Genomic DNA, 25,202 nt, shown 5'->3' on the forward strand with positions numbered 1-25,202 from the left:
TAGGGACGAATTCGGGAGGGGGCAGTGGTAGTCCTACACTGTGACAGGAGACCTTGACTACAAGAGCGGAGGGTGCGAGTAGGAATGTAAGGAGAAAGAAGGTCAGATAAGTAAGGAGGGGCAATCCATGGAGAGCTTTGAAAGTCAATAATAAAAGCTTGTACCGGATGCGGAAGGGGAAGGGGAGCCAATGAAGGGAGGATAAAAGAGGTGAAACATGGTCAAAGTGGTGAGCGGATGTGACAATACGGGCAGCTGAATACTGGACAGAGATTAAAGGATGGAGGTGTGAAAGAGGAAGCCCTGTCAGAAGGAGGTTACAATAATCTAGTCTCGAAACCACTAGGGCATGGACCAGAGTCTTGGCAGTAGAGGCTGAGAGGAATGGACGGATCTTGGCAATGTTGTGGAGAAAGAGTCTACAGGTCTTGGCGGTGGCCTGGATCTGGGGAATAAATGATAGAGAAGAGTCAAAAATGAAGCCAAGACTGCGGGCTTGATGAACCAGTTGAATAGAAGTGTCGTCGACAGAAACAGAAAAGGAATAGTGAAGGGTGGGTTTAGGTGGAAAGACAAGAAGCTCAGTCTTAGACATGTTGAGCTTCAAGCACCGAAGCCACATCCACTGAGAGATGGCAGTCAGACAAGAAGAAACTTTGCTGTTCAAGCCCCGTCGAAAGGTCAGGGGTGGAGAGATACAGCTGAGTGTCATCAGCGTACAGATGATAGAAGAAACCAAAAGAACTGATGAGTTTACCTAGGGACAGTGTATATAGAGAGAACAGAAGGGGACCCAAGACAGAGCCCTGGGGAACTCCAACAGATAGGGGAACAGAGGATGAAGTCTGACCACCCGTGACCACTGCAAAAGATCTATCTGACAAGTAAGATTTAAACCCAGGGGTAGGCAATCTTTTTGAGCCGGGTGCCGGGTTGCTGTCCCTCAGACAACTGGGGGGCCGAAGCCAAAAAACAAATAATTAAATAATTTTTTTAAAAAATTAAATATATAAATAAACCAGGACAAATGTAGGACAAAATTTTCAAATGGAAGACACTTTTTTTAAAAAATGGAGGACACGCTAAAAAATTTGCTGATTTTTTTAAAAAATGTTAATATAAATGCATGTTTCTGAGGTTTCTATAGACAATTGCCCCCCAAAGGCCCTGGCGGCAATTGGCAGCAGGACCGGGCTGGGGCCGGTCCCAAGGCCTCGCTGGGCCGCATCCGGCCCGCGGGCCGCAGGTTGCCTACCCCTGATTTAAACCAGTCGAGAGCAGAGTCGGAGAACCCAAGGTCAGAGAGAAAATCAACCAGGAGACAGTGATCAACAGTGTCAAAGGCTGCAGACAAATCAAGAAGAATGGGAATAGAGTAGAGGCCGTTTGTCTTGGCCCGCAATAGATCGTTTGAGATCTTGGTGAGGGCTGTCTCTGTAGAGTGCCGTGGGCGGAAGCCAGACTGGAAAGGGTCCAGGATGGAGTTGGCTTCAAGAAACTTAATACAGCGAGAATAAACGACCCGTTCTAGGACCTTAGAAAGAAAAGGAAGAAGAGAAATTGGACGATAGCTAGACAAAGAAGAGGGATCGAGAGAGGGTTTCTTCAGAATTGGGGAAACGAGAGCATGTTTGAAGTCAGAAGGGAAGGAACCCATAGAGAGAGATTAAAGATATAGAGGAGCGAGGGCAGAAGAGAAGGGGCTATAGAGATTAGGAGACGGGAGGGAATAATATCAAGAGAGCAGGTAGTAGGTTTGGAAGAATTTAGCAGCGTAGAGAGTTCATCCAGAGAAACAGGGGGAAACCCAGAGAGTTTATTAGTAGAAGGTACCAGGAGGTTAGTGGTAGGGGACAAGTCGGGAGGAACTATTTCAGATCAAATAGTAGTGACTTTAGTGATGAAGTAGTTGGCGAAGTCAGTCGGGGAAAATGATGAGAAGACAAGGGGAGAGGAAGGTTTTAGTAGTGTATTGAACCAGGAGAACAAACGCTGCGGACGCCTCTCATTAGCGCAGATCAGCGATTTAAAATAGTTCTGTTTTGCCATAGACAGAGCGCGTGAAAAAGATAAAAGGATGAATTTATAATGAATGAAATCGGCCGGTTCTCTAGACTTTTTCCAAAGACGTTCAGCTGCTCGAGAGCAGGACCGGAGGAACCTGATAGTGGGAGTGAGCCAGGGCTGAGGCCTAGTCATAGGGGAAGACATGCCTACAGATACAGGAGCAAAGCTGTCGAGACTTGAAGAAAGAGTGGAATTAAATAAAGACATTGCTGAATCAGCAGAGTCTCCAAGATCAAGAGAAGAGAGATATGAATTCAAAGTCTTACTGAGATGGTCAGAGTTAACAGACTGAAGGTTGCGGAAATAGTGCTGGACAGTACGACAAGGAGGTGGGATATAAGTAAGAATAAAAGAAATTAAATGGTGGTCAGACAATGGAAAATCAGATGCCAGGTAGTCGGAAATGACACATTTAGCTGCAAGAATTAGGTCGAGACAGTGATCAGAAGAATGGGTTGAGGAGTTAGAATGAGGCTGAAGGCCAAAAGAAGCAAACAAGGAGCTAAGGCGAGATGAAGAAGGATTGTTGGGATTGTCAAGGTGAATATTAAAGTCACCTAGGATCAGAGAAGGGACTTCATCAGATAGAAAAAACGTTAGCCAAGATTCAAAGTCAGATAGAAACTGGGTAGCAGAACCAGGAGGGCGATAGATGACAGCAACCCGGAGCTGTAAAGGAAAAAAAAAGAGTTGAATACAGTGGGACTCGAATGAAGAGAAACAATAGCTGGGGGGGGGGGGGGGGAGAAAGAACTTGAAACTGGCAGGAACTGGACAATAGTATACCGACCCCTCCTCCTCGACCCTCAGGGCGGCTTGTGTGAGTGAAAGAGAGACCGCCAAAAGAAAGGGCAGTGGAGGTAGCAGTATCATGGGCTGGGAGCCAGGTTTCAGTAAGAGCAAGAAGGTTAAATGATCTGGAGAGAAAAAGATCATGGGCAGCAGTCGCTTTCGGAGCAACAGAGCGACAGTTCCAGAGTGAACAGAGGAATGGAAGCTGGGAGCTAGGAAGAGGTCGAATAGGGATCAGGTTAGGAGAGATGTGTGGAGTCATGGGAGAAAAGGATTTAGTAAGCGATAATCAAAAGAAGAATATATAACAATGACAAAAGTAGCAATATAATAGCCAACTGTACTTGGTAATATTGCCTAAATATCACAAGGCACAAGGGATTTAAATAGAGAAGGAAGGGGTGGAATTGGAAACCTTTGCTCAAGGTCCCAGCTGCTGAGAGTGATGGAAAGAGGTGGCTGATAGATGCAGGGAAGGAAAGCTCTATCCCTTGAAGCAGGCCCGATAGATCCGACTCAATCTTCAGATGGATGTAGGAATGGGAGGTCCTTTCCCTTGAGGCAGGCTTAGTGGATGAAAGTCACTCCTCAGATGGATGTAGGAAAGAGAGGCCCTTTCCGCTGAGGGAGGCCTGGTGGATGAAAGTCACTCCTCAGATGGCTGCAGGGAGGACGGTCTAGAGGCAGTTGGAGGTGTTACTGGCTCTCTCGTCCTGTGGAAGGTTCCACTGCAGGTAGGAAGGACGGTCTAGAGGCAGTGTGAACATGCGGGTGTCATTATGCATGCAGATGTACATTGTGCATGAATGTACATGTACACTGAGCATGCATGCAGTCTGCACATCGATGCACAAGCACATTTAATTGTGCATTGAACAGCATGTTTGATATTCTGGTTCAGTTGTACAATACCTCCATTAACACAAGGGTCGAGAAGAACAATTAATCTGTAATTATACTACAAGCCCTCAGCATGGGACCTCGGCCGCTGTTACTTTTCCTGGTGGGATGGATACAGAGTGGTAGATGCTTCCAAAAGAGTGTCTCAATCATTCAAGGCCCACTACAGGTCTTGTTGCTGCCTGCCATTTTGGAAATACTGAGCTACTCGTGCTTACCTGCTTCTGATGGTGCTGATGATGATGTAGGTAAAAGAGATAATATTGGTACTGAGGACATTGCAATGCTGTCAAGAGATGCTGGTTTCCGACGGGTCATCACAGCAGAAGTAGAACCCTCATTTTTATTGTGAAGTGAATTCTGGTCTGCTTTTAGATGGGAACTGGTAATTCCTGTAGAAAGAAAGAAGAAACAATGGCAATTACCGGGGTAGGGAACTTAGACTAATTAGAAATATACTATAAACGCCTTGCTGTGCTTCAAAGGGAAACTACCACCCCGACATTCTTCAATTATAAATGTGCTTCTAATAATGGAGTTTTGATACTAGAGAGGATTATGAATTTTTTTATTAGGTTTCAGTCATTTTTGCCTGAGGACATAACATAAACATTGATTCCTAGCCAATGCATTATTGCCTCACAAGTCTATTTTTAAAACTATATGAGGAGAGATTATAATCACATCTTTATTTGGGGCTGTTTTTCCATGTGCCTCCATGCACTCGTGTATCTTATCACACAATTACAAGCACTTGGACAGACAGGAATCTCATTACGATCCAACCACTTACCCTAGAGCAAAATTTTCCACATATTACCAACCCAAGATATGGCTTCTCACAGCATCCGCAATGGAACTGGTAAAACCAGTCCTAACTATGCAACGGTCTCTTGCATGGTCTTTGTACTGGATTCACCAAACCTTTACCATCATTGTCATTCTCTTTATCTTTCTCCCTCTTATCATGAATCATCATGATCATTGCCATCCATTCTTTCTCCTAAAAGAGTGATGGACAACTTCAGCTGAGACTAATTTTTCTCTCACATTGTCATACTATTACATTGCCAGATTAAAATGATCTGAAAATGTGACTTGGAATGTGCACTGGGAGTTGCTTTTGGTTTGTACTTCTGAGGGTTTGTTGGATGTTTTTTGGCTCTTCCAATGAATCATAGGAATATACATCTAATTCAACCTCCTGTCATGCAGGAAAAGTATGTGTGTGTGTGTTAGGGGAATGACTCTTTAAAGATTACTGTGTTTCCAGGGCTTTTTCTACACTGTCCAGGATACTCCAGGGGTGGCCTGGAGTATCCTTGGCCCCACATCTGTCCTGCTTTGTCCCCATTACCTGTGCTTCTGTTTCTGTGCCATGGCAGGTCTGTTGCTTCTGATGTCAGAACAAAATACCCAACGACACACACATGCTGGTTGTCTTGTTCTGAATTCAGAATGAGCTATCTGTGGTGGCAGCAAAGGCGATGGGCAGCCCAGTAGGATGCCCATATAGACAGACACTGTAGCATGGAAACAGAAGGCTCTGAATCTCCCAGGAAGATCCTGAGCGATAACTATGTTTTTAAAATTTGTTTTAACCTTGTTATCCGCCAATTCTGGTGCAGAACATGCAGGACATTGTCCAGACTGCCCACACCAGAACTGTGTGTTCATATCCAAATAGGACAACATCAGAATAGGGAAAGAGGGCTTTTGGCTAGGAGACCTCTGGGAAACTTTATGGGCATTTTTTTCATCCTCAGATTAAATTAAAATATAGGGAAATACCTTGGAAATGAAACTCCATGATGGCACTTTCTCCATATTCACCCTAAGGTGTCAAAGTGCTATACATTCATACTATTCTATTTTGTCCTAACAATATAACTATGAAATAAGTTGGCTTGATAGGTTATGACTGATGGAAACCAGAATTCACAAGCTACATTTAGAGACCCACATTCTGGCTCAACAAACCAAGTGCTCAGCCTGGATGTAAATCCAGCCTAGATCTATGACACTTGAAAGTGAAGAAATGAGAGCCACTAGTGTGTAGTGGTTTGAGTGTCGACCTACGACTCATGAGACCAGGGTTCAAATTCTCACTCAACCATGGAAACCCACTGAACGACCTTGGCAAGTCATACTCTCTCAGTCTCAGAGGAAGGCAAAAGCAAACCTCCTCTGAAAAAAATCTTGTCAAGAAAAAACACATGATAGGTTGGCCTTAGGGTTGCCCTAAGTAGGAAACAACTTGAATGAACACAACAACAGATCAAAGAAATACGTTAACTTCTGATTGTCAACATCCTGTCTCCCTTACAGTGCATGGATTTTAATGTCAAGAGAGAAGCAGACTTCCCAAAACAGGCGGTCCTGCGCCGCTGCCGGTTGCTGCATCCAGGAACCGCAGCAGCCAAACTGCGCGGTTCCCGGGCGCAACAACAAAGAAGTGCCAAAATGATGCTTCTTCCTGCGCCCCGGAAGAGGCGCCGCAAGGCGCAAGGTGTGCACTCGCGGCGCCACTTCCGGTGCATGACATCCAGACGCTGTGCGTCTGCGATGTCAAAATGGCAGCGCCCATCTGTATGCGGCACCGCCATTTTGATCTAGTTGTTACGTGCGAGGGGCAAGGCACGTCAGGAAGTGCCACCCCTTGCACATAACAACGGTGCCCCATAGGGCCCGTCCGGAACCCGCCTAAGAATGAGTCTCACAGTTCAACGAAGAGATATGAAACCTCCAAGAGAAAGACAACCGGTAAAAAAATTCATTACAATTTCTGATGTTTTCTTCTTTTCATTTCTTTTTATAGGACCAAGTTTGTGAAATTGCTTGACATTATGGAGAACTAGTGGAAACAAAATGATTTTCTCTGTTTTACTAATGTTGATTCCTCTCTCCCTGTTTTTATTGTGGGGTTGTTGTTTTTCTTTTTGCCTGCAAAATTCAGTTTTCCTTATATTTAGGTTACAAGATCCTTACAGTTCAGGTTCTTCTAACAAAAATAGCAATTTTGTAACAAAAATTAGCAATTTTAAAAAATAAGTTCAATTTCTAATTATATCCTGAATAAACCGTATGTTTAATCTAAAAATTATAATAATTTATGCCAAACCATTATATATAATGCATTTACATTTCCAAAGTAACAAAGTGATTTTGAATTTGTAAATGGCACTAATATTACCTTTTTTTAAACAATTTTTCTGAAAAACTGAAAGCTGAAAAAAATGTTTTACTGCTCCCCCCTAGTTCAAAATTTCTGAAATTTTACAACTATGGTTAAATAGCACATTCAGAAATGCCTGGCAGCTCAGGCCAAACCACATTTGAGGGCAATAACCTGTTTAAATATGGGATCTTTCACACTATTAAATTATAGCACTATGATTCCATTCGAACTGCCCTGCTTGCATCCTATAGAATCAGGGGATTTGTAGCTTGGTGGCTGGGAATTCTAAACACTCCTTCCTAAAACATGATTCTTAGCTTTTCAAAGGAAGCTGTCATGGTGGTTAAAGTGGAATACAGTGTTAAAATTGTGTAACATAAAAGAGCCCTGAATCTGCCACATCATTTGTATCAGTGTGTATGTGTGTGTGTGAGAGAGAGAGATAGATAGAGAGAGAGAGAGAAATAGGAAATGTGGGTAAGAAATACTGGATTCTCATTTCATGCACTGTTTACCTTCTTATATCCTCCAACATGTCATAGATAAAAACCAGGGCATGTGTGGGCAAGCAACATCCAAGTGTCATCACAATGGCAAAAGTTGTTAAAGAGGAAGAACAGACAAACTAGGGGAGGCTGCAGAAGATGCTGGAGAAGAGTGCTGAGGATACAGCCAAAAAGGACAAACAAGTGGGTACTTGAACAGATTAAGCCTGAAATCTCCCTGGAAGCCAAAATGATAAAGTTGAGGTTGTTGCATTTTGGCCACATTATGAGAAGACACAAATTAATGGAAAAGACAATGATGTGAGGAAAGGTAGAAGGGAGCAGAAATAGAGGAAGACTGCAAGCCAGATGGATAGACTCAAGTAGGTCATGGGTATGAATTTGCAGGATTTAAACACAGCAGTGGAGAATAAGAAGTCTTGGAGCTGTCTCACCTACAAGTCACCATGATCCACGATCCACTCAAAGGCAGATAAGAACAACTGAGAAGGGCAAGATTCTGCTCCCACATCTCTTCTTTGCCTTCTGAGTTAACGGGATATAAAATAACTTTGCACTTTGAACTCAGGTTTGTAGCAACTGACATAAGCTGAAGACATATGGGGAAAAGTGGGAGGAGGAGGGAGAAACTGGGACATTTTAAAAGCAGATGAAAAAGTGGGATGTCAGAGGATTAATTGGGACTGTCCCAGCCAAATCATGACAGTTATGGTCTATGCACGTTTACCAGGTACTTGCCTATCAGGCTCATTTCTGGTATCCTGAGAAAGGTAAAACTGAGAAAGGTAAAACTACAAAAAGAATTGGTTAGCTGACAACCACAAGTGAAAGGTATCCGAGCACAGATCCTCCTTGCCTGAAGCTGCAAATATGGACCTCTAGGTTACTCAGCTTCACACTGAACTAAAATAGGGACTGACACCATTTTTCATTCATTTCTTTTTTATTCTTTCCTGTAGTCTGTCATGGAAAAAAATAAAGGTGTCAGGAAGATTTTTTTTTTTTAAATGAATAGGCTGGGAGAAGTCTAAAATGGCTGCTTTCTAGTTGTAGATTACCTTCCCGAAGTAATAACGATAAATTAGCTTGTGTGGTTAAAGCTTCTAGTAGGACTTCATGGGATAATGTGAAAGTAAATGCATGGGAGCAGACAGTGAATAGGTCCCAGGGTAAAAGTTGGAATCAAGCATGAGTCCTCCTAGGTATGTAAAGCTGAAAGTCACTGCTGTTATGCCTGCTGTTATCCCTTTCCAGTTTTTGGAGCATTATTTTACTTTGCAGAATCAAAGACCTCATGGCTTTGAGATTTTAGACAAGTCGCTTTCCTGCGCAGATTTCGGATAACAAAGCAGAATGTGCAAACCATATGAGATGGTGTCATACGCGGTAAAAATGTGCAGCAAATTAGAGCCATGGCAAAGTTGCAAAGATGGAAACAATTGTAGCATGTGTACAGATGTGTGTGTGTGTGTGTTGTGTGTGTGTGTGTGTGTGAGAGAGAGAGAGAGAATGAAAGAGAGAGAATGTGTACGCAGAATATAATAATGCTAACCACCTCCTGAATTCAACATCTGTTGATAATTAAGTGGAAGATCCTGTATAAAAAGCTCTATGAAAACTAGCAGCTGTAACCCCTCGACCTCTATTGATAAAAAAAGCCCCCCTCAAATCCCCCTCCTCCAACTCAGGCCTCTGTGAAGCTGCGCTTCACCATATCAAGGGGGCAGTCATCCATTTTTCAAAGGTAATCCCTCACACACCACTTATCCTCTCCAAATCTCTACCTGCACACAGTGTTTGCATTAGGGACTCTTGATTTATGGATCTTGGCTCCTTGGATGCAGAGGCCTACTTCCTGTTGCCTTGGTTACTTGGATCCTGGCTCAAGGTTAAACTACTCCGAACTCAAAATCAGTGGCAGGCCCAAGCATCTAACCGCCTGGGTTTTATTGACTGCCCTAGGCTGCTCCGAAAGTCAAAGACCAAAGTGAGGCTTACTGCCTTCAGGGGGAGTCAATGTCTCCAATATTTTTTTATTTTACATCCTCGGAAGAGGTTACAGGATGCAGGTGTGCTTGGTGGCCATCTACCTGGGCTTAACCAAGGTCGCACAAATCATGGAAGCTGCTACAAATTTGACAAGTGACTTCCACAAACCTACCGCCCACCCTTTGGCTCATCATTACTTCTCCGCAGGGCCCTTCCTATTGTATCTTAAGAGCTCACTTTTGTTTCTGATTTCTTTTGGCCCTATTACATAATATAACTCACACTTTCCAGAATGACCAGTCCAGATGGTTGTAGGTTAAGAACCTACGAAGGAAGGAACCAGATGAAATATCAGGAACAAAGCTTCACAAAATATTAAAAGGCCACCTGACATAAGTTTGACCTTCCCCTAGGCAACAGAAGCTAGGCTAAAGCAAAAGGGACCCATGGCTCAATGGTGGAACACATGCTTTGGACCCAGGCAGTGCCATCCACAATAAGGGTGAGGAATAGGGCGGCCAGAGTGAAAACTCTTGCGTCTTTAATGGTTGTGTAGAAGGGAAAATTTCAGCAACCAGCTAACAAGCAACATATGCTAAAATCCCCTCTTTTGTTGTTTGTTGTTGTTCTGTGCCTCCAAGTTGTTTCTGACTTATGGCCACTTGAAAGCAAACCTATCATGGGGTTTTCTTGGCAGGTTTCTTCCCAGGAGGGTCTGCTATTGCCATCCTCTGATGTTGAGAAAGTGTAGCTTGCGCAAGGTCACCCAGTGGGATTCATGGCCAATCTGGGAAACAAACCCTGATCTCCAGAGTTATAGTCCAACTCTCAAGCTGCTGTTCCAAACTGGCTCTTTTAAATAAGCATTAAAGGTACAGGAACCACCTCCAGTTTTCACTCTGGCAACCCTGTGGGGCTAGTGTGAATCTGAATCAGGATCGACGACTGAGTTTGAGTGTTGGACTATGACTCTGGAGCCCAATACCCAGCTCAGTCAAGAAACCCGTTGGGTGACCTTGGGCAAGTCACATGCTCTCAGCCTTAGGAGAAAGCAATGGTGAACTTCCTCTGAACCAATCTTGCCAAGAAAACCCCATGATAGGGTTGCCTTAGGGCCACCTAAGTTGGGAAAGACTTGAAGGCACACAACAACAACAACAACAACAACGATAATATTGGGCCAGATGGGGAGATAAGTTATACTTTCTGAAACTTAGTGAAGAATGGAGGTGCAGGGCTAGTCCAAACACAGACTACAGGCTGGAATCCTGTTGGTTTTTCCCAAATACAGTAGCCGTATTCAATCAATTGTTGAATAATAACATAACATGTAGGGAAATCCTGCTGATTTAGTGCTCTTGTTGGGATTAGTAATAGGATTTAAGCCTATGGTGAATTTGGTGAACCACTTGGGTGTCTTTAATGCTAGATTGAAAATAATCTTTGGTTTGAGCCATCAAGCCTCTTCATGCATTCTGATCCACATAACCCACATCAGTTGTTCCATAGCTGATCAGTAGTCCTGAATACAAGTCCCTAGTTTGTAAATCTGAAACACATTGATGGGCTACAAGGGTTCCATCAATACACCACAGAAGGCTTCGTTGTCAGTCCACCCCGCTTGTCATGAACCTTTTGTCAGGACTACCCAACTTGAAAGAAATATGCAGAGCAAAAGGCAGGTTGTTGACAAGTTCTGAACATAGGGTGAAGACAGATGTACCGCCTAAGGGGCAACAGAAGTGATTAGAAAACATATTCAGTGCCCTAAGAACAGGAACTGCAGACTGCAGCTAATATGAGTCAAAACCACTGTCAACACACACTAGCGTGTAATCCTGTCTTCACCCTCAGAGAAGGATAGTTGAGCTGGCAGAGGGCAGAAAGTGACTGTCAAAAACTGCAGTTAGTTGGTGGGAGGCTTTGCTCGGAAGCTGGAAAGCATTTGCCTTAATGCTCACTCAGGAAGAAATCTATCTAAGCAAAGGGTTTTGCTTTCTGAATCTGTACCAAAGGAGACCATTGGGCCTTTCCTTCTATACAATTATAACACCATTCAGCACTATATTCCACTTCAACTACCATCGCAACAGCCTGTGGTATCATGGGGTTTGTTGTTTACTGAGGCACCAGAGCTCCCTGGCTGAGAATTCTAAGTACCACTTCCTAAATTACAAATGCCAGGATTACATAGGCTATAGCCATGGCAGTTAAAATAGAATCACTATACAATGGACCCTTGTTATACGCTGGGGTTCAGTTCCAAGATCCCCCATGTATAACAAAATCTGTGTATACTCAAGTCCTATTAAATATAATGACATAGCAAAATGGTGTCCCTTATAAAAAATGGAAAATCAAGGTTTGATATTATATATATATATATATATATATATATATATATATATATATAATATCAAACCTTGATATTTTATTTTCAAACCGTGGATGCTTGAATCTGTGTATAAAAAATACATGTATAAGAAGGGCCTACTGTAGCACTATAATTGTATAGTGTGAAAGAGCTTTAGGAAGGAGACCATGCAGTTACATAAGTATTGGAGAAGGCTTCTGCTACAATGGAGTAGCTACTAACGGACTAAGGGGCTGTACAGATGGGCGGCTGAATGCCACCCCCTTTCTCCCAGATGGAGGCCATGGCAACCACACACCACGGCCTCTGGAGAGAGCAAAAAGAAGCCCTGAAAAAAGGCTTCTTTTTGCATTTCAGAAGGGGCACCATAGGCATGCTGGCATGCCATGATTGAGCCTCTTCCACACTGTGCCATTTGGGCACTGTGCCCGACGTGTGTCATCATGGTGCATGCCATGCGGCACGGTAAGGGCTTTGAGCATGTGGACGCTCAGCCTCACCACATGTACAGGCCAGCACATAGTGCCGGTCTCTGCAGCCCCTAACATCTCAAAGAAAGGCTCCCAGGTGAAGGTACTTTTTCTGTTAACTCCACCTTCACATCACACTTTTTTCTCGTTTCCTATGTGACGAATTTGCATGGTTTGGCTGGGCATTTCTGTCCTGGCAAGGAGTTAGACTACATTATATGTGTAATTTTTTCTTCTTAAAGGTAGCAGCAGGTGATTTTGCCAATTTCCTTCCCAATACATGAGAGTCTTCAAAAACCACAGTTTTTGAAGCCTTTTTGCAGTCTGGGAAATATTTGGCACAAAATTTAGACATGGCTGATTTGCACTGAAAACATCTTTTGCTACCTAGAAACATTATATTCTACATAGAAAATGCATTTTGTATAGAGTAAGTTCCAAACTGTGACAATTTTCTGGTCATGGCTTCTCAACACTTGAAAAACATTTTTTTTCCAATCATTTTTCAAATATTTTTCAAATTAAAATATTTAGTAGACTAGATTGTCCTTGTGGTCTATTCCAACCTAGCATTCTATGATGCTGTGAATAATGAAATGTCTGCCCAATTGCTGAATGCTTTCCTTTTTTCCATGGTCAGCTTGGGGGACGGAAGGATGACAACATTTACTTAATTTAGCTATTGTTGCTGTAGTTGTGTGCCATCAAGTCATTTCCAACTTATGATAACCCTATAACAAACCTATCATGGCATTTTGGTATCATCATATCTCTGGCCTCAAGAGACAGTGCCCTCCCTCCGTAACTGTCATCCTTGGGCCTGTGAGGGAGAGAACGGGCTAGCCTGAAGACACAGTATTCTTGACTGTATATTATATTGTAACATGTTTAAAATGTATATTCCCTTTGAACTTGGAAACCACTTTGATCTCCCAGGAAAAGTGGTATAGAAATAAATATTTTATTATTTATTATTATTTTCTTGGCAAGATTTATTCAGAAGGGGTTTTCCTTTGCCTTCCTCTCAGGCTGACAGACTTTGACTTGCCCACGGTCACCCAGTAGGTTTTCATGGCTGAGCAGGGAATTGAATCTCGTTCTCCAGATCTGTAGTTCAACAGTCAAAACACTCTGGCAGTCTCAGCAAGTAGGGGCGGGGCGCATGTGCGTGCTTGGCCCAGCTTCTTGTTGCGGCTTGGTTTGCCTTGGGAGAACGAAGCCACAACAAGGAGAGGTGGTGTGTGGCCCTTCTGGGCCGAAGTTCCACCCCTTCTGGGTGGAAGGCACCCAACTTGCTATGGGATTCAGGGAACAGTAGTTTAGTGAGGTGTAATAAGGTCATCCATGGGGTTTTCTTGGCAAGATTTCTTCAGAGGAGGTTTGCCATTGCCTTCCTCTGAGGTTGAAAGACTGTGACTTGCCCAAGATCTCCAAGTGGGTTTCATGGTTGAGCTGGGATTCGAGCCCTGGTCTCCAGAGTTGCATGCTAAAACTGTTGGCTCTTTGTTCTTATTATTGTGCTGTGCCTTCTGTGCTTTATTATGCTTTTTCTTGTTCTTGTTCTTGTTGTGTGTGTGTGTGTGTGTGTGTGTGTGTGTGCCTCCAAGTCATTTCCAATTTATGGGCCCAGAGCACCCTCCCTCCCTTCTGAGCACTGGTTCCTGGCAACCCTAAGGTGAAACTATCATGGGGCAAGCTTCGTCAGAGGGGGATTTCCATTGCCATCCTCTGAGAATGAAAGAGTATGACTTATGTGGTGCCTTCAAGTCGTTTCTCACTCATGACAATGCTAAGGTGAAACTATCATGGAGCTTTCTTGGAAAGTTTGGTCAGGGGGGTTTGCTATTGCTAGCCTGAAACTGACTGTGCTTTGAGTCTCCCCCCCTCGAAATCCCATCCCCTGGAAGGGGGCAGTCCCGTCTGCAGCCCTCCTGCCCTCCTGACATCGGGTGAAACCCACTGAGGAAACATCACTGAGTTTGGACACTCAGTCTCTAAAAGACTTGCCATCATTGCAGTACATTATGCTGGCTCTAGCAAGGTTCTGTCTATGGAGCGTATTGCACAGGCCCCTAGGACATGATCAGGGTGGAACGGAAGGGGGCGGAATGGGAATAGAATAGGGGCTAGCACCCATTTTATTGCATGTTGGAATGCCACCAATGCTGCTGGAAGTTCCCGTTCTGTTCCCCATCCGTCCTATGTCATGCCCAGCTTGGAGGATGACTCAGAGGACTCAGAGGATGAGCCAGAGCCTCTGGGACCCGAGCCTGCAATTGGGGAGCCTGAGGCCAGCCCTAGCTCTACTGTAGCAGTGTCTGTGGCCTCTCTAGAGATTCAGCAGCCAAGTCTGTCTAGGGTGAAGGCTGTGGGCATAGAGGAGGATCAGGGGACTATGCCTACCTTCAGGGAGCGTCGAGCTAAAAAGGGGGGGGGGCTTCAAAGGTCACGAAGGCTTTATCAGAAACAAGTTCATAATCACACACACCTGAAAGCCTGCTGTCTGCCTATTTAGGCAGCTGGCGCATGTGTGTCTGGCTGCCAGTGATTATTTGACCTTCTTGGAGGAAAGACTCTGTCTCTGGCTCCTGTGGCTTTTGGGACCAAACCCTTGCTTCTTAGACTGCTGACCTATCTTGATTATCTGGAACCCTTGACCTTGAACTGCATCAACCTGCCTATCTGATACCACGAATCACAGACCCTTTGACAACTCTTTTGGTAATCCTTCATCTAATACTGCCTTTATACCCAAAGACTATGTTGCTTGCACTGACTCTGCTAGCTGGGGGTTTGTTTGTTTGGGAACTAGGCTGGCCTTATCAGCCATTTGGCTGCTTTCTCAGACATCCCACAGGAGCCGATTTTCAAGAATGCTTCTGGACAGTTCCTGAAAATCGCCTCCTGTGGGATGGATCGGGAAAAGAACGGGAACTTCCAGCGGCGTCGGTGGCGTTCTGGCATGTGATAAAATGGGTGATAGCCCCCATTCTGTTGCCATCCTGGCCCCTTCTGTTCCATTCTGCCTCATCCTGTCCCAGGGGCCTGTGAGATAAGTTCCTATCTTTTGTCCATCACAGTTGTGTTCTATAATTTCCTGTTCTCTAAAGACTAGAACATACTCAACATTTAGCATCATTCCAGTAGAAGTCATTGATTAAGCAGATCAGCAGATGCTTTCTGCTAAGTTCCTCTCCATATTTCTTGGTAATAAATAGACAGTCATAGTAAATAACTAACATGTGTTGCCTTTTCATTACACCAACATCTGCTGTTTGAGGCACCTTCAGCATTTTGGGTCAGACCTATGACTAGTACATAAGACTTTCCATGAATTCTGCCTTGTCAGGTAACATCCACTGGAGAACACCCTTTAGGGTTTTTGTTTTTAGCCCAACTCCAGTGTATCTCTTGTTTTTAATTCATCTTCAGCTTATGCAGTCTGTGCTTCCCACATGGGACTGCATTGTATTCCCTTGCTTTTTATTTCATTATGTACTGCATTTGCAACAAAATGCATCAAAACATCACCTGGGTCAGAGGATTTGCATTTTGATTACTATCTTGAATAAAGATTGGGAAGAAATATGGTAACAGGAAAGCGCTTTCAAAAAATGAAGAAAAAGCGAAGAAAGAAAGGAAAACGGAATCAGACTCATCTGAAGTGGATCATTGAGACTGATGCTTTGCTTCATAGTCCAGAAGAAAGAATAGAAATGCAATTTGATAAATACAGCCAAAAGAAGTAATTCTTCTTCTTAAAGTAATGCTCATGCTGCTTCTGTCTGACAACCACCACAATTTAAAAATAGAAACCAACATCCAATGGTGCACTTCTGTATGCTACGGAGCACTTCCGTAACCAGCATCAGCAGAATCAGGACATACCCACAGTTTGCTGCAGCCTTTCAGGGTGCCAAAAACCTGCTCAAGAGGGTTTTACCTGGAACTCCTGAATTGTTTTTAAGGTGTATGGAGGGGCCTGGAGAATGTGTGTGCATGTCAGTGGGAGAAGACTGTTGGCTTTGGGAAAAGCCTGAAAGTATCATCCTCTTTATCTATTCTTCTTCAAGTACAGGAGCATCCTAGGCAGGAGCAGGACAAGGAAAACTAGTGGTGGCACTAGAATATTCTAAGACTAACAATGGAAATAATATTAAGAAGCATGGACCAATACAAACAGCAAAGGTAAAAGTTTTGAAATACAGGCCCTCTAAATTTTGAAGTACAGGCCCTCAAAATGACTATTTCTGTTGCTACACTCCAAAGGAGAGTTCTGAAATGCAGACAAGTGTGTTCCTCTATATTTAACAAAACCCATTTCTAGCAGTGGTAACATCTACCAGGAACAGGCCTTTTCCAAAAGTCATGAGTCTTCATTGACCATTCATGTTCAAGACATCTACCTATCCACTACCCCGAACCCACTTTGGATGACAATAGAGATAGCTAGATTAAGATTGCAAATGTGAGTGGCCTATGTGGTGCCATTCCACATCTGCAGTGTGCACACAGATGCACATTTCAAATTGACCATGAGGTATATCATCCCTCTAGCCCTAACCAAGATGGCTAAGAGCAAAACTGGTTAGGCGAGGATTTAAATGAGTAAAACAGCATAGCAGGAATTGATTTAAACATGAACCTTCCCAGCACCCACAACTTGATAAAAAGCTAACTTTTCCATGAAGGATGCTGACAAATTAAACTTAAAACTTAAACACTAGGCCTGAATCCTGTTATTAGTCCTGACCTGAGCCTCTGAATAACTTGGATTTGCTTATATATTAATAGAACCATCGTTTTCAAATCAAGGGAAATAATAGTCCCACTATATTCCATATAAGTCAGGCCTCACCTGGAGTACAGCATTCAGTACTGGGAGCCTCATTTGAAGGAGGATACAAACAAATTGAAGCAAGTTCAGAGAAAGGCAGCAAGAATGATGAGGTATGGAAAACAAAACATATGAGGAAATGTTGAAGGAATTGGGCATGTTCAGCCTGGTGAAAAAAAGACTGAGGAGTGACATGATTACACTCTTTAAATGCCTTAAGCTTGTTGTTGTTTTTGTTGTTGTTGTTGTGTGCCTTCAAGTAATTCCTGACTTATGGTGACTCTTTCATGAGTTTTTCTTGGCAAGATTTGTTCAGAGGAGGTTTGCCATTACCTTTCCAAGCCTGAGAGATGTGATTTGCCCAAGGTCATCCAGTGGGTCTCATGACCAAGCTGGGAATCGAACCCTAGTCTCTAAAGTTGTACTTCAATACTCAAACCACTACACCATGTTGGCTCTCAAATGTCTGGGTTTCCAGACATTTTGGACTTCAGATCCCATAATTGCTAACTGTTGGCTAAGATGGCCGACACTTCTAGGAACTGAAGTCCAAAACTTCTGGAGGACCAAAGTTTGAAAACCACTGCCTTAAGGAATGTCACAGAAAGAATCTGACAGGTTTTTTTCTCTGCTGCCCCTGAGCTAATGGCTTTGTTACAAGATGGAACATTAGAAGGGACCTCTTGACAGTAAGGGCAGTTCAGCAATGGAACCAATTCCTTAGAGAGGAGATGATGTCTGTTTCTCTGCACATTTTCATAAAGAGGCTGGATAGCTATTGGCTGGAGATGTTTTAGCTGGACATGCTACAATGAGCAGGGTTTTTGGACTCCATGGCCCATGTATTCCTTTCCAACTCTGGGATTTTATGATGATGCCAGGAAGACTGCATGCTGCTGTTGGTGGTGGGCTGAAGCGCATTATATAGGGTGGAAGCAAAGTGTGAATGGGGCCACTATTCTTTTGATCTTCTTTTTCTGACATTCTTTCTCTTATGAAGGGGATTTTTAAAAACCCGTTAATGAATGGAGTCTGGTAGTAGATTGAACTGAGCAGCTTATTTAACAATGCAGTACTGGGGGGACTCTGGCATGGTAGCCCAGGCTTCCACCTTGAGCAAGCGATTAAATAAGCTTTATATAGAATGTTTATAAAAACATGCAGTAGCAGCAATTGAGCATCAAAAGGCTAACAGTGATTAGGAGCAAATGCTATTTCTAAAGTACATATATCACATTTGTTCTTTGTATGTTATTCCAGTGTTCTAGCTGTCATCAGACCAGCAGAACATGTCACGATGTATTGGAACATCACTCGGAGCGTTTGCATCTGCTTTACTTTAATCTGAAATTAGTAGGCGTGTACACGCCAACATTTCAAAGATGAAAACCAAGACCTTTATGGTGAAGGAACATGAGAGTGTGACCAAAAGGGCAAGAAGGAAGAACACACAAGTCTGGGGAAACTACAGCAGTTTGCTTTTGCTTGAGATTATTGGGATGGGCAAATTTCTGCAGATTCCTCTCCTTGCTCCTCTGCTGAGTTAATTCAGTCTAAAGTTCAGACTCCTTTCAGACTTTGAACACAGTTTGCTATGACTGAAGGAAGTCCAGGAGAAAGTGGAAGGAGATAAAAATTGGGACATTTTGAACACCTCTGAAAAAGCGGAGCGATGGAGGATTAATGAGAAGAATCCATGCCAAATCAGGACAGTTTGAGGGATATAACATTTTTGTGTCCAAACCCTTTTCTTCAGCTTGGTTACACCTTATATCTCAATTCCCAGGCACCTCTGCCTAAGAGTAAGCCCCAAAGAACACAATCAGATTGAATTCTGAGTATAGCAAGCACAGGATTGTACAGTAGGCCCTTCTTATACATGGATTCAAGCATCCACGGTTTGAAAATGTTTTAAAAAAGTATAAATTTCAAATATTAAACCTTGCTTTTCCATTTTTTATAAGGGACACTATTTTGCTATGTCATTATATTTAATGGGACTTGAGCATACATGGATTTTGTTATACATGGGGATCTTTGAACCAAACCCCAGCGTATAACAAGGGTCCACTGTATTCCATGTTTTATACATTGGGATTATGTTGCCATGATTAAAAAGTTCTAGGTCTTCCACAGCTATTTCTCCACCAGCATATGAGAGATTTTTGACTGTCTTTCACACACTCGAAGACATGAAATGGCATACCTGATCCAGATTTGTGAAACAACCCTTAATCCTGATTTGTGTGTACTTCAGTGTGGCCACAGGCAATGAAAGCAGTCAGTGGGGTGTGAGCTAACACCCGCTTCCTGTTTTGAACCAACGGGAAACTCTAGGAGAATTAAATTCTACCCTTCCTTTAGCTTAATATTAGAATCATAGAATCGTAGAGTTGGAAGAGACCACAAGGGCCATCCAGTCCAACCCCCCTGCCATGCAGGAAATCACAATCAAAGGATCCCTGACAGATGGCCATCCAGCCTCTGTTTGAAGTTCCTTCACACAGACGTATATGTCTATTTTTCCCCATATAATTCCTACGAGGCTTTAGAGATGATGATGATGATGATGTTGACTACAACAATAACAATATCAGCAACAACACTGAAAATAATAATAGATTTCTTATGAGTCTCTCCCCAAGGTGGAGTACAACACAGATTAAAATACAATAAATAAAATTAAGCAGCAGACACAGTATGCATGTATTTCTTAATATTAATTTTGGTGACAGCGTTGATTGCATATCTATATGTTTATTTAAACAAAACTCTGTGTGGGTCTATATATTTAAAGCACAAAGAAAGAGCACAATGTTTTAACAGCTGTATAAAAGAGTTGTTTTTCACTTTCCACCATAAATAAACAATTCCTTAATATATTATATTGAACACCGTATTATAGAGTAACTGTAATGGATTCTTGGGGCAGCTGAATAGTACCCCCCAAAGGTATGCAAATTATGTTAATGACATTCAAATTATCCCATGGCTCCATTGCTCCTCCTGTGTCTCAGCGATGAAAACATCAGTTATCCCTATTCTAAATTCTGCCAAGGGGGGAAAGGAGGAGAGAAACCGTTCTAAAGCCATCATTAGCTAGATCTCCTGATCTTTATCTCGCCTAGTACACCCAGAAGAACTAATGCCACAATGATAGCTTTGAGAAGCCTCTTAGGAATTGGATGAAGAGAAGTGATAGTGATGAACTCCCAAGCTAATAAACACCAAGCGTTTATTCCTGCAGGATGATCAATTCCTGGCTGTCCTGAGGCTTGTCTGATAGAGTCAGTTCACTCGCCTCACTAATAAAGCTGAAGCCCAAGATCAGATTAGAGCAGAGGCCAGCTTCTTAAACGAACAGCAAAGAGGCCAGTGTGTGTGTGTGTGTGTGTGTATTGGTTCACAAATACTGGGAGATGGGATGAGCTTATCTCCTACCTCTTTTCTGCAGGCATCCAGCAGGCTTCAAATCCTTTCTTTGCTTTGCTTAAATCAAACAGATTTCCCCCATCGTGCCCCCACTTTTGTTCTCTCTCTCTCTTTCTTGCTTTGGGTTGATACGGCCATTCAGACAATTAATTTGTCATCTCGTTAACGGAAATTTAATGCAACGCTCTCAAAGAAGTCTTGAGCGTTATGATAAACTTTTGTCCCTTCAGGGTGCTTCCCTTTCCTTAGACTCATTTCACATCTCATCTATTATGCAAATGAGATGAGGAAATAGCCATCTTCCGCTTGCATCCTTGCACTGATGGATTATGCAGAGTCAGCTGGGCTCCAACAAATGAGGTTAAATACATCTTGCCATTTTCTTTCTAAATTACGTTGGGCCGTTACGTTGGGCCACTTGGTTGACTGCATGAAAACTGACACAGCACCATCTAAAGATTTTACAAGAGACACTTTGGACATTAACATAATTGCATGCCTTCAGCAGTTCAACTACATGCTATGTTCACAACTGTGGTGTGAAGTGGTGATCTGTACAAGCCAGGGAGGAGAAGGCTATAATGCAGAGTCTGGTCTGTTGCAAAGTTAGTTAGGGCCAGTCAGATATAGAGTTAAGACTGCCAGAAGAGAGGAATTGGTAAAATCAGAATAGGGTTGGGAAGAATTCAGAGAGTTCTTGTTTAACTTAATTTTTAGCCAATACTCTCGTCCCTCCACATTTGCTGGGGTTAGGGGCACAGGGCCCCATGAATGTGGAAAAAATCCAAATAACAAAAACACTATGTTTTTACCGGAGAGAACACCTCTCTAGGAACCTCTAGGTCCTCCGATGCAACTCTGTGGTCAACAGCTGCTAGACATTGACCATAGAATTGTGCTGGAGGAGCTATGCCTAGAGGAGTGTTCTCTCTAGGGATCTCTAGGTCCTTCAGTGTGAGTTTTGGTTAATGTAGACCATAGAGTTGTGCTGGAGGACCAAGATATTCTTAGAAATAATATATTATTAAAATCTGTGGATAATCAAATCTGCAAATGTGGAGGGATGAGTATACATGTTTTCATTTAAGACTTGAAAGACAAAATGGATCACATGGATCACAGAGAATCCACTGATCAACACAGTCATTTGCACAGTATATAGGTCACCTTGAGGCTTGGATATCAGATCAAGGGAGGGATCCTGGGGGTAAATGGACAAGTTGAATGATGGGAGAGCAAGAGCTGGAACTGTAGGTCAAGCCTGGACAGGAGTTTCAGCACACTAAGCTATAAAAATTGAGAGATTCAGAGGTCCCCTGTGTAGGCAACACACCTACTTAGACCCTAATAACCCTAGCAAAGTGTAGCTTATGGACCACACACAGCCCACAGGCTGGTTTTAAGGTCATCAAGAGCTAACCAACCCTAATTTTGGGTGGATTTTAAAATCTCATAATGTGCCCCTGCCCTCTAGGACAGTAGCTCTTAAACCTTGTTTTGGATTTCAGCTCCCAGAATCCCTGTAGAACTGTGTCAATGGTCAAGGACTTTGGGGAGCTGAAGTCCAAAGTATATGGAGGATGAAAGACCACTTACTCTAGGAACTGTTTGTGTAGGAAATCTGCCATATTTTCCCTGCCTTCCAACTCTTTTATATATGGGAAAGGCCTTTAAAAATACAAAATTTACATACTTTAAAAATGGGGTAGGACACACCGATCCAGAGTCATCTGAGAAATATATTTAAATGGTGGGCCTTGGGCAAGAGAACCGATTTATTGTATTGATTTATTGTTTATTTAAAGTATTTATTTATCACTTCTCAACCTACCAGGGCCTCTGTGTATCAATGCCCTACGGTGGATGGACCCATGCAATAGCACCTGAACTCCCAAGAGAAAGAAAGAGATCCTGTCGTATTTAAGACAACTAACTGTAACCATCCAGAGGGCAGTGCTATTAAGAGGATTTTCTCAGGATCTGGAGGAATAGATTTTTTATAGTGCTCATTGGGTGTCCATCATCATGACAGATTTTAGGATACATGCAATCAACTGGATGAAAAAGTATAAGAACCAAGACCTAAAAGATTGCCTTTGCTTATAGACAAGACACCAAACCAACTTTTTAAATGTTTTCAATGACAGCACCACCACCAACAAGATCTTTAAAACAAAAAACAAAAACACTCTTCTAAAACTGGTTTTGGAAATCACGTTAAAGCCAGAACCTTTATTTTCTGTATAGAGAATGCTGTTTTCTGTACAGAAAATGCTGTTTTCTGTATAATAATACCATGTGTGAATTTTGTGCAGAATAACCCCCAATTTACAAATAATCTTTTAAAACATCATAGCTTCAACACTTTCTCACAATGGAAAGAAAACTGCTAAAGTTAATTATTACTTCCTCCAAGAACAAAATTAGTGAAGAAATAGTAAAGACTGACTTGACCATCAACTTATAAACCATTTATTAACCAAATTATTAACTCACAAAATGTATATGGAGAGAAACGTTTATAACCACTAGTATAAACTGCATGCTGTATCAGTAAGAATAAATAGCTGCAAAGCCTCTGGGCACAGACTTTTGTCATCCTTGTGTTTTCTGCAATTTTGGCACAAAATAAATGTAAAATAATATGGGTGGGCCAGTATATGAAGACTGTAATTGTTCAAGAAGTGTTCCAACACTATCAATCAAGGCACTGTACAGCAAGAAAACTGATCATACAGCCAAAATATCACTTATTACTCTTGATGTCATGCTACCCTCCTATAAGTAGGCTTTCCAAAATGATTACTTTGTTTAAAAGATTCTGATACATTCTAAGAGTGCACACTCTGCAGTAGTCCAATGTGTTAAGTGTGCCCCTTACTGAACTTCCATTCTGAGTTTCCACCCAGTTTCCTAGATATCTTATTCCCTGCTACTATTAACAGCAAGAAGATGATTTGTATCATATTCGCTAGGTGAACTTGGAGGAAAGCTCTCCATTCCCTACATGTGCTGGGAACAGGAAAGCTCTCCATATCCTCTGGGCAAGTGAATAGGATCATTGGGGTATTTGGCCATGCATGTGCCATTTGAGCCAGTGTCATATACAGCCCTTGGAGAAGGACAGGTAGTGTGCTCCTGGATACCAAATCAGAATAGCAGCAGCTGCAGCAGCAATGTAACAAGGGGACCATGAAGGAAGGGCTCAGCTGAATGGATAACATCTTTACCTGGAACCATGAAATGGCAGAGTCAATACTACACACCAACACACCAGGGAGATATTCCATAAATGGGTAGCCACCAAAGAGAAGGCCCCATCCCTTATCACCCTACAAAATTTATGCAGAGGGACAGAAGAGGAACAGATCTTCTGGGGCTACTCTGGAAAGAGGTACAAGCAGGCAGGGTTGCATGTAATAACATTCTAAAACTTGTGACATCAGGATGCTGGAATGCCTTGCTTGCACTCTACTGCAGCCTTTCAGAAAGGACTATAATATGGATCTATAGCCTAGTGTTGCCTATTCTACCTGGCAGTGGTTCTCTGGGACCTTTAGTCTTTCCTAGGTACTTATTACTTAACACTTGCAACAGTAGCTAGGATGGACAAATATATAGGGATTATATGGGGAGATGCAGTCCCTCAAGTAACTTGGGCCCAAGCAATGTAGGGCTTTATAGGTAGTGACCAACACCTTGTATTGTGCTCGGAAGCAAATGGGCAGCCAGTGAAGATCTTTCAAGATAGGTGTTATATGGTCAAACCTGGACGCACCAGTGACCAATCTGGCTGCCATATTCTGTACTAACTGAAGCTTCCGAACTTGGTACAAGGGTAGCCCCATGTAGAGCGCATTACAGAAATCTAATCGAGAGGTTACCAGAGCATGTACCACAGTTTCAAGGTCCCTTTGGCCCAGAAAGGGCCGCAGTTGGCGTATCAACCGAAATTGATAGCAAGCACTTCTGACCGCCACATCTACTTGAGATGTCAACTGCAGGGACAAGTCCAGAAGTACTTCTAAACTGTGAACTTCGTCCTTCAAGGGAAGTGTGACCCCGTTCAGGACAGGTGGATAAATTTCCTTTCTAAAGCTTGGGGGACCTATCACCAGTACTTCCGTTTTCTCTGGATTCAGGCTGAGTTTGTTTTCCCTCATCCAGCCCATTACCGACTCCAGGCAGGCATTCAGAGGAGAGACACCATCCTTGGTCACTGCATCAGTCGGGGGCACAGAGAAGCATATTTGGGTGTCATCAGCGTACTGATAACACTGCGCCCCGTGTCTCCGGATGATCTCTCACAGCAGTTTCATGTAAATGTTAAACAAAGTGGGGGACAAAATAGCTCCCTGAGGGACACCAGATGTCAGTTCCCTCTTAGAGGAGCAAGTGTCCCCCAACCACCATCTGGAATCTGCCTGAGAGATGGATCGGAACCACTGGAGTGCAGTGCCCCCGATACCCAACTCCCTCAGGCATTCCAGAAGGATACCGTGGTCAATGGTATCGAAAGCCGCTGATGACCCTGGGGATTCCTTCAAATGTTATGATTTCATGATTTCCAAGTCTATTAACTTGCAACAAAGCAAGCAAAAAATAGTTGGCTTTGAAAGCCATTTTCACATGTAAAAACAAACCTGTGTGCGTTATT

The 25,202-nt window shown here is 42.9% G+C and overlaps 1 protein-coding gene across 3 annotated transcripts in view; it reads right to left on the reverse strand.

The window, feature by feature from the left end:
- Window positions 1-25,202, reverse strand: part of SETBP1 (SET binding protein 1) — a 355,994-nt gene that overhangs the window by 13,607 nt on the left and 317,185 nt on the right. For all 3 annotated transcript variants that reach the window (XM_089497879.1, XM_089497888.1, XM_089497896.1), the window contains one exon: window positions 3,978-4,151. In XM_089497879.1, the coding sequence (XP_089354005.1) occupies window positions 3,978-4,151 (174 nt within the window). The remainder of the gene's footprint in view (window positions 1-3,977; window positions 4,152-25,202) is intronic.

The sequence above is a fragment of the Sceloporus occidentalis genome, unplaced genomic scaffold (genome assembly GCF_023333645.1).
Source record: "Sceloporus occidentalis isolate IW3139 unplaced genomic scaffold, rSceOcc1.0.p SCAF_1, whole genome shotgun sequence".
NCBI lineage: Eukaryota > Metazoa > Chordata > Lepidosauria > Squamata > Phrynosomatidae > Sceloporus > Sceloporus occidentalis.